The sequence below is a fragment of the Nylanderia fulva genome, unplaced genomic scaffold (assembly GCF_048542155.1).
Source record: "Nylanderia fulva isolate GAGA-0341 unplaced genomic scaffold, ASM4854215v1 Scaffold158, whole genome shotgun sequence".
Classification (NCBI taxonomy): Eukaryota; Metazoa; Arthropoda; class Insecta; order Hymenoptera; family Formicidae; genus Nylanderia; species Nylanderia fulva.
In genome coordinates this window covers 232501-242785 of record NW_028189817.1, presented here as the reverse complement: position 1 = coordinate 242785, position 10285 = coordinate 232501, and the positions used below count along the sequence as shown (strand labels likewise).

The 10285-nt window shown below is 26.1% G+C and overlaps 2 protein-coding genes across 2 annotated transcripts in view; one reads left to right on the top strand and one right to left on the bottom strand.

Annotated features, from left to right (window-relative positions):
• Window positions 1–648: 648 nt before the first annotated feature.
• On the bottom strand, window positions 649–5330 carry alphaSnap (Alpha-soluble NSF attachment protein). Its single transcript, XM_029319273.2, has 5 exons — window positions 5053–5330; window positions 4397–4593; window positions 3995–4260; window positions 3701–3874; window positions 649–3075 (listed from the first exon to the last, which is right to left on the bottom strand). The coding sequence occupies exons 1-5, from the start codon at window positions 5142–5144 to the stop codon at window positions 2926–2928; spliced, it is 879 nt and encodes a 292-aa protein (XP_029175106.2). The 5' UTR covers window positions 5145–5330; the 3' UTR covers window positions 649–2925.
• A 1250-nt stretch (window positions 5331–6580) lies between these two features.
• Window positions 6581–10285, top strand: part of hdm (meiosis specific with OB domains hold'em) — a 16656-nt gene continuing 12951 nt past the window's right edge. Inside the window, exons 1-3 of the mRNA XM_029319281.2 lie at window positions 6581–6702; window positions 8074–8205; window positions 8938–9206. Coding sequence (XP_029175114.2) covers window positions 6582–6702; window positions 8074–8205; window positions 8938–9206 — 522 coding nt within the window. The 5' untranslated portion in view covers window position 6581. The remainder of the gene's footprint in view (window positions 6703–8073; window positions 8206–8937; window positions 9207–10285) is intronic.

Here is a 10285-nt window from a genome sequence, read left to right as displayed (position 1 = left end):
TAAATTCTTAAATTGGCTAACGATCTGTTAAAATAATTAACTATGCTAGTATATTTGCTTTTTAATATTGTATTAATTCATGTTATTTGATAATAATTACGTGAGAGATTTTAAACAAAAAAAATATATATATAGTTTTTCTACAGAATATTGTAAAATTTGTTTATATGTTCGCTTATCATTAATATGCTTACATTAATTGTAAGTAAACGTAATTTCCAAGGTTACTTAAACTATAAGAAAGAGATATACAAGATAGAAGCATTATTGGCTGTACAGAATATAACTAGATAAATGTCAATGCATATTATGATCATTAATCTTGTTATTTACAAGCATGCTTATTTAACGCTAATTACATAAACGCACATAATAATGTAATTATACTGCTAAACCCTGAGTAAATAATATATAATGTTAGGCAACACATGTAAAGTCTGAATGTCAAATGCATTAGTGATTATAAACTAGTACATTTTTTTTTAATAATAACAAAGCATATGATAACAATGTACAATATATAGTATAAAACATTTTAATTAAAATGTCACTTATCATATAAATTTTTCACATTAAAGTTATACATAAAAATTTCATATATTGCTTCCATCTTGTTTTTTTTCCAGAAAATAATATACATTATGTGTATAGAGTTTGAAATTTTTATTATATGCATCCCCCTTTTATCTTTTAATAAGTATACATATGCTCTTATGCTAATGCATTTCATTATTCATATACATGTAAATAGTTCTATCTATCTCTAATTAACAGCAGAAATTTATTATATATCCTTGAAATATGTATATTGTATCAATATATGATGCGTCTACATATAAAATGCAAGATTTTCAATGCAACAATTGTATTAAATCAATTTCAGGTGTTGTTTTCGAGCGTTCCCACTAAATAATAAATATATACTTGTGCAGACTTTGAAACTACTTTGATAATAATATATTCGAAGCTTTTTTCATAGCCATTAATGTCAATGTTTTATACATTTTTTAAAAATATTGTAATAAAATGAGATAAGTGTTATCATAATTTATTATAAAATTATGATTATAATTAATATATCATAAAAAAAGATTACACAAATATAATATAATAATTAAATAATATAAAAAAGAATATACAGAAAAAATATATATTCAAATCTATATCAAGTTGCAGTATTCCAACTATAAATATCTCCATTTTGTATCCACCTTTCTATGCTGAATATTTATCTCCATAAACAAAAAAATATTTAATTAGATAACAATTAAATTAGATTAGATAACATTATTGCGGAAAACATTCCAAATAACAAACTGATGTCATTAAACGCCAAAATGACATACGCTTGCTATCTAGGATATATTTTTAATTTTATATTAAAAAAGAATATGCATCATATTTTTGCTAATAATATCCCTAATTTAAACTATATACATATTGTGTGAATTTAAATAACAGTAACCATATTTTAAAATAAAATAAATATGAGATAGAAAAAATCAGAGAAAAAAAAAGAAATATAAAAAAAAAGAAATGATAAAATAAATGAATTTGCTGTATATTACGCTTGATACTTTGATACTTTGGCAGTGCAAGAGTGATAAATGATACCATGTTTTATTATAATTTCTTCACTATAAAATCCAAAAAATAGTTCTTTAAAGAAAAAGTTACTTTTTCAATAAATATAATTAATTACATTCAAAATAACATATATAATTCTTGCTTTTTGCTATTAAATAAAAAAATATATAATTAGAAAAATGTTTTATTGTAAAATTATTTCGAAACAAAAGATAGAGAAATAAAACAAATTTTATTGATACTTTAATGTTATTTATAGTTGCACTGTAATTTTAAATCTAAAAAAGATAAGCTATAATAATGTTAAAGTAACAAGAGTATTAGTGTGTATTATGTGTGTATGTATGTGTATGTGTATGAAGTAAATAAGATAAAGATTCTAGGCTATTATTTTAAGGCTCCTGGATCCTCGCCGCAGCCATATTGAATTGTGACGTCAGAGGCAACAAAACATACGCTAAAAATTCTTAGATGTCATTTTGATATGAAAAGATATTTTGGATGAAACAGGACTTCAGATGACTTTAGCACACTTTTAAAATACTTCGAAAATTGTTCTTTTCGATTTATGTAAAAAATATATGGTTTTATTTTAAAAAAATTAAGTTGACCTTGAAATAATCTTCAAATTTGACCTCTAAGTCAAGGTCAATAATGGACGGTATTCATAGTCCGTTCTTATATTTAAGATCGTCTTAAGACCTCGTTCAACCAATCAAATGGCCGCATAGCATCTCTTGATTGGTTGAACAAGGTCTTAAGACGATTTTAAATATAAGAACGGAATATGAATTCCGCCCAATATCGCCATCAAGTGCCTCACTTTAAATCCTATTACTTTTGTATTTAATCTTTTTTATATCCTACTGTTTCCGATTATGAAGACAATCAATTCAGCGTGTACTTCTCGCTTATGACATCACAATTCCACATGGTCGCGGCGAGGATCCAGGAGCCTTAATTAAAACAAAAATCAAAATTGAAATACTATTATAACAAATATATCTGGCAATGAGTATGTATATTAAAATAAAAAAGGGATACACACGCATATACAGATATATTATAGACCGGGATGTTTGAAATAATTATCTCTTATATTCCTGCAACTTCCACAATTTCGTGGATACGTAAAGATTTAAAAAAAAAGGTTTATATAAATAATGAAAATTGTCGAAAACGATTATATCCCATGGAAAGGCGATATAATGTGAGCCATTACATAAAAAAATAAAATACTATTGTTTCCATTGAAAGCAGGACGCGACTCAAAAAAGAATATGTATGGAGTTGAAGTAATATTGTTGCCAGAAAATAACATGGATAAGAAACAACTGATCAGCGTAGATCCGGGTTATCGTTAATTTGCTTTTTAATACGTAATAATACTGTTGTATACCATTGATCCAATCTTGAAATTGAATCATATTCCTTTACGGCTTCTGTGTAAGCTTCAAGGTTCTGATCTTCCAAATGTTCTATCAGTGTCTGCAGATATATAATATATATAAATTATCAAGTCAAACATATAAGTATATATTTTATACATACACACAGGGTGAGGAAAAAGTATGGAAACTGTAAAATATCACGGAAAAAGTGGTATATAGAAAAAAAATATTAAATAAAAAAGAAATAGGATTTACAGTGAGGCACTTGATGGCGATATTGACCTTGATCTAAAGGTCAAATTTAAAGGTCATTTCAAGGTCAACTTTATTTTTTTTAATAAAACCATCATATTTTTTTTACATAAATCGATTCCTCACAATAATTCTGCATAAAAAGTTAAGAGTAAGATAGTCAAAAAGTGATAGTTTACAAGATATTTTATACTTTAGTTTAATCTTATAAATTTTATATAAACTATGAAATATCTTGTAAAATATACATTTTTCAATGATCTTACCTCAATACTTTTATGCATAAAAGAAAAGGAATCAGTTGGTGTAAAAAAAACATGTTTGTTTTTAAGAAAAATATGTAATTGCAACTAGCAGCTCCTCACCCTGTGTGTATATATATATATATATATATATATATATATATATAAAATATTAATATATACATATAAAATATTAAGGAACAATTAAGTTAACACAGAAAAACATACCTTTATTAATTTATATTCTCTAGAATCTTGGAAAGCCGGATACTGTTCTTGATAACGCTCAATCGCATGTTGGGCATTTAATGAATCGACACACAAATGACACAATGCAGCACGAAAGAAATATTCCTTAGCACTATATTTTAGTAAAGAACTTTCTAATGATGCAGAAGCAACCTGTTAGATATAAAGTAGAAATAAAGTACAAGCATTTAAAATTAAAATTATCAAATTTCTAAAAACTAGGGACTATTTTTAATAATTCGTCGATATACTATAAATATTTCTAATTTTTACCTGCTCGTAGATCTGAATGGCTTTATCATAATTTTCAAGTTGAGCAGCGTACTGTGCAACTTTAAGGAGACACTTATTTGCCGAGGAATTACTCTCTTCACCACGGAAATAATCGGAGGCTTGCTCATAATGATGTACTGCACGTTCCAGATCAACTGCTTCGCTTTCATAGATCTCAGCTATACTCTGATGATGCTTTGCTGCCATTGTAAAACGGCCCATGTCGGTATAAATTTCGATGGCTTTTAACAAACAGCTAATCGCCTCTGTAAGAACAGAAATACGAATAATATAAGTTTTTATATTATTATACAACATTTACTTAAAAACTTTATTATTTACTTCATGTTCTTTACTTCACACTTTTTTAACTATATAAAATCATTCCTATGAAAATTATACCATTTGTATCAGATTTTTTGAAGCTATTGGCAGCATCTACATAATTATTAGCTGCATCATGACGACCACCAGCCTTTGCATGTAAATCTGCTGCGTCGTAAAATGCCTTTCCTGCTGAATTCCATTTCTTTGCCATCTTGAACAAGTTTGCTGCCCGTTGGTAACATTCTACCGCTTCTTCAATTTTTGATGAGCTTCTGCAGAATTCAACATCATTAATTCTCCTCAAAACACCAAGAATTCTTGTTTTACTTGCACATTATTTTTTTATAAATATATATATATAATTTATACGTACACACATATATACATATATACAATATATATAACATTATATATGTATGTATATATTTATCATTAGAAGTATATAATGTTATTATATTATAGATATATATATATATATATATATATATATATATAAATTACATTTGTATATTACATATATATGTATGTATGTATGTGTATACATATCTAATCACACATGACATGATGAAAACTGAAACTAAATAATAATAATAATAAACGATTTTTCATCGAAATAAGAAATTTCTCGTAATATAGAATAATAGAACAATCGTATGAATGAAATCGCGAGGAGTGAAATTTACACACTCGGAACGAGATAAGTTTAAGTGATAAATCGATGAGCGACTTACCCGAACAGTGCGCCGAAGAAACTCTTGGACGATGACAGCTTCCTCTCGGCCTCCGCAACCAGCTGCAATGCCTTCTGCTCGTTGTCAGCCATGACGACGTTTCGTCGAAAATTCCCGTGGAATTTTTTCAGAAGTCCTGGTACATTAACCGCACGCGAGAAATTCCCAATCTCCAATATCACACTCGATTCTTTCTCTCGCGAGACGTCGCTAAACCAAAAGTGACGACGAATCGTCAATGCATGGAGTGGAACATCAGCACCAGTCAGGCTCGCCAATCTACAAGCGGAAACATATCTTGCCTAATGTCAAATAACGTATTGAATTTGCACCTGTGCATCGAGTTTGCATATTAAGATCTGTACATAGGAAAAAAATAATAGAATATGTATACAATGAAAAATAGTAGGTTTTATTTAAGAAATTAAAGGTCAAGAAAATGATCTTTATGTGACCTTTAAATGATTATACAAAGTCAAATCAATGACACCATCTTATGTCCCTCTCGAACTCAAAAAGCTTTTATTTGAAACATTTTTTTATATCTCTCATAGTTTTCCAAATATATATTTGCCTGGCTGAGTGATTAAAATATGAATCATTCTGTATGTATATATATATATATATATATATATATATATATATATATAATATATACATATATATAGCCATTTTGGGACCACGAAGTTATGTGTGTTGTTTGTCGTACGAAGTGTAAAGCGGAGAGCACACATTTTTGCATAAGCGTAAGCATAAGAATCTTGATTGGTCTATAAACGTATGCATAAAAAATTTAACCAATCGAATTTCTAATGCATATGCTTATGCGCTTATGCAAGAGTGTGTGCTCCCCGCTTTACCCTACAAGTAGCTTATTTTTGTTTCTTTTTTTACAACTTATCTGAAAAGAAACGAAAATATGCTACCTGTCAGGTAAAACTTACCAAAAAGTTGGAAAAATTGAACCTAAGTAAGGCCGATGGCAGAGAGTAAAGTGGGGAGCACACACTTTTGCATAGGCGCATAGGCGTAAACATGAGAATCTTGATTGGTCTATAAACGTATGCATTAGAAATTCAACCAATCGAATTTCTTATGCATATGCTTATGCGCTTATGCAAGAGTGTGTGCTCCCCACTTTATACATAAAATATCATAAAAGATACACAATTTTTCATGGTCTGCACTCCTTCGCTCCCTCTAGTCTTATATCTCTATAGTGCTACCCGCTTTAGAACTTACTACACTTATTGTAGACCCGGCTTTAGGCGAATACTCGACTGTGATTGGTCAATTTCTTAAAGCTTAGAGCTTAAATCACCTATTGTGGACCCACACTTATACTGTGGATAAACATTATTTTTACTACCAGACTACCGTTCTTATGAATTTATTTGCACTGATCGAATGTTGGTAGCATCGAGAGTGACTTTAATAATTTTTGAGTCACACGCGCACGCGAGCACTTTGTAGTTTATCGTAGCTTTTTTTCATTTTACATTTAGTCGAAACGTTGTTGAGCGCGAAACATGTCATTTCTATATAGACAGGAAATAAAATCGCTACAGGAAGAAATGCCAAACACTTTTATAATTGGCATAATTATGCACAGTGCAAACGTTCGAACGTTTACCGCCACTCGAACAAAATGTACGTATGTATATATATTCATAAAAAACATATAGTTTCTCCTTATTTTATTATCTTTTAGATATCTTTCAGACTAATCGCATGTATTATTTAATTGTATTTATTAATACAACAAAGAATTTATTAGAAATAAATCGGCCATCTTTTCTTATATATAAAAATTATCTTATATAAATTAATTATCTTATATATATCACATATATTTATATTAAAGAGAGTTGTTTATTGTATAATAATATGTATATTTTTTTTCATTTTCGAATATAAATAAGAAAAATATATTATATATTAAATTATTTATTAATCTATTTGTTTTGGTTAACTACAAAAATTGCATATGCTTATTATCTTCTTTTTTAACAATCCTACTTAATTATAGTAATGATCTTATTAGCAAATAAAAAAAATAAAAGATTTTGTTCTTTCAAAAAAGCCCATATATTTAATTAAATACAATATAATTATAATATAAAATAATTATTAGATCATTATATATATAATATACAAGAGCGTCCGGTGGGGAAGGGGGGGGGCAAGATGGGGCATCTGCCCCCCACGCTCTCTAGAATTTGGAATCAGCAAAAAATTTGGCATTTACTCTTTCTTTGAATAAACGTGTTGGTATTTACTTGCACCGATTTTGATCCGATTCGAACGCGGTGAGAAAGCTTTTACCAAAAGGTGTATATGTTTTAAAAATATAAATGATGCCCCCCCTCCTGGAAAAAATTCTGCGGACGCCTTTGATAATATATATACATATATATATATATATATATATATATATATATATATATATAATATATAAAATATATTTTCTCTCTTTGTATAATCTGCATACGTACATATTCAAGGAAAATAGTAATAAAAAAATTAATTAACAAATAATTTGTTTGCATTATTTCTTTAAATGACATGTCAAAAAGTAAGAAAAAATCACTTATAATCATATACAATTTTTTTTATTTCTTTTTATATAATTCAAAAATAATAATGCAAACGTTTTTCTTCTAATTTTTATCATAATTTTCAATTGTTTTTCTTTTATTTCTCTTCTATCCTTATACAGAAGCAATATCTATATCCAGAAATATATCCTTAAGGATATATTTCTGGATATAGATATTATACAAGTAAACAAAATATATATTTTATAAATATATTTTATATAAAATTCAAATTTATATAATAATATTAAAGTACTGAAGTAAGGCTCCTTATATTAATAAATAACATATTCGAAATAGAAAGCCTATTGGAGTCGAACGCGGATGTATATGCGTATTGACAGCGAAAATTTAATTTTTTAAAGTTTATATATATTTGAATCAAAATTGAATTTTTGGGCTTTTATTTTATCGATTATTACAGTTAATAATGGTGAACGTAGTGTATGGACATTTATTTTACGAGATACTGAAGAAGATTTTATTAATGTCACAGTGTGGGGAAGTACGGAATTCATAAAAAAATTATCATCTACTTTTAATATCGGATCTGTAGGTACGTAAATATAAATAAATAAATATGTATATACATATACATATATGGAACACTCCATACCAAATGGACAATTTTTTCCCGACTATTTTTGATTTACTTCTTTTTTTATCTTTTTGTATTTATTGAAAGAATATATAGCTTCCATAAATTTTTTTAGATTTTTATCTTTATTAATTTCCGAGTTATATATTTTTAAAAACATTTATTTTTTTGAATTTTAAAAATTTCAAATATTTATAACTTGAAGAAAAATAAATATATATATACATTAATAAAAAGGTCATTTTTTTACTTTGAATGTATTTTTCAAAGAAAATATTGAAATAATTAAAAAAAGAAAATTTAATGGTGTTTTAGTCAAATTTAACCAAAACTATTTTTTTTATCTTTAATTTTATATATATATAGTATATATATTTTATTGATAAAGAGTAACTATAATAAAGAGTATAATTTTTGTATTTAAAAAATTTGCAAAAATATAAAATATATATATTTATATATATATATATATAATATATATATTTATATATATATATATATATATATATATATATACATATATATTTTATATATATTTTTGCAAATTTTTTAAATACAAAAATTATACTCTTTATTATAGAAATTTTAAAATGGCTGTGTCGGTTTTTACAGATAAAATAGAATCGTGATAAATATATATTTTTGTATTAAAAAAAAATTAAGAATCTTAATGAGAAATTTGTTTTATAGTGGAAGTAATAAGCGCGAGAATTATAAAACGCCAGCCTAATGATAGAAATGAGCAATTCGTACCATCAACTTCTAGTCCTTTCGCTCTAATTGTGAACGAAGGTACAGCTCTCATACATAATCACGATGCACCTACTCGTGAACAATATAAAAATTTGCTGACGCGACCTATCAAAAGAGTGACCTCCGCGAAAAATTTGAAAGACATTCTAGATAACATCGAGGCTTTGTGTGATCGCTTAGTTGATCTTCTTGTTGTTGTCACGTTTGTAAGTTATGAAAAACAATAAGTATGTATATACGCATACTATATATATATATAAAATATTGAATTTTTAATTATTGTTAGCGTTCCTCAAAATAATAAAAAAATAATTTATTTAATTAATAATTATAATTTTTAATTGTATACATATTCATAATAAATATATACATATTTTATAATATACATAATATATATATATATATATATATATATATATATATATATAATATGTATATAGATAATAATAATAATAATATTCAAACATATAATAAATGTTAATAATAATTATAATATATATATATAGCAGAGTTGAGTAAATAAATGATTTTTTTAAAGTAAGTTAAGTTAAAGTTAGTTGCTTACAAAGTAAATTTAATTAAGTTAAAAATTGCATGAACAAAAAAGTAACTCACTTAAAGTTAAGTAAAGATTAAATTAACTGAAGTTAAATCATGCAAAAGTTAACTTTTAAAAACATTATTTATATTAAATTAGAATTTTGTTTGTTAATTCTTTCAAAATTTATAATAACAAATAACAAAGAAATATTAATTTTTATATAGAAATGCATTTTTTGATCATTACAATTGATGATAAATAATGAACATAAAAATTAATAATACTTTAATTTAAACATAATATTTTGACTTATAAAAAAAACAATAATGGTATTCAGAGATTTAAAAAATTTAACTGAGGAAAAAAATTAATAAGTTATTATAAGGTCAAAAATAACTAGTTTTAAAACTAAAATTAATACATTTTAAATTAACTAACAATAAGCTAAGTTAAAAGTTATTAACTTTTTAACTTTTTTTTAACTTTTAACTAATAATTAACTATACCCAACCCTGATATACAGGGTGTCCGATAATTCGCGACCCATCTTTCATGGGCAGATAGAGCATGTCAAACTGAATAAAAAAGTCCTGTATCATTTTGAATACTTATTTACAATAATTATTGAGTTTATTAAAATATTTAAGCGAATAAGCGGGTGGAAAGCATTATCTGATCGAAAGGCGGCATCATGCAGCGAACAGCAAGCGATGCCGAAAAGTAAGAATAAGATGATACAAATAA

What these genes read in the sequence shown, in the direction of transcription:
- alphaSnap (XM_029319273.2), bottom strand. Translation starts at nt 5,144, where the DNA reads ATGGCTGACAACGAGCAGAAGGCATTGCAGCTGGTTGCGGAGGCCGAG. An exon ending in CCATTCAGATCTACGAGCAG is followed by an intron (nt 3,875 to 3,994) that starts GTAAAAATTAGA and finishes TATATCTAACAG; the next exon opens with GTTGCTTCTGCATCATTAGA. An exon ending in GAGAATATAAATTAATAAAG is followed by an intron (nt 3,076 to 3,700) that starts GTATGTTTTTCT and finishes ATATATCTGCAG; the next exon opens with ACACTGATAGAACATTTGGA.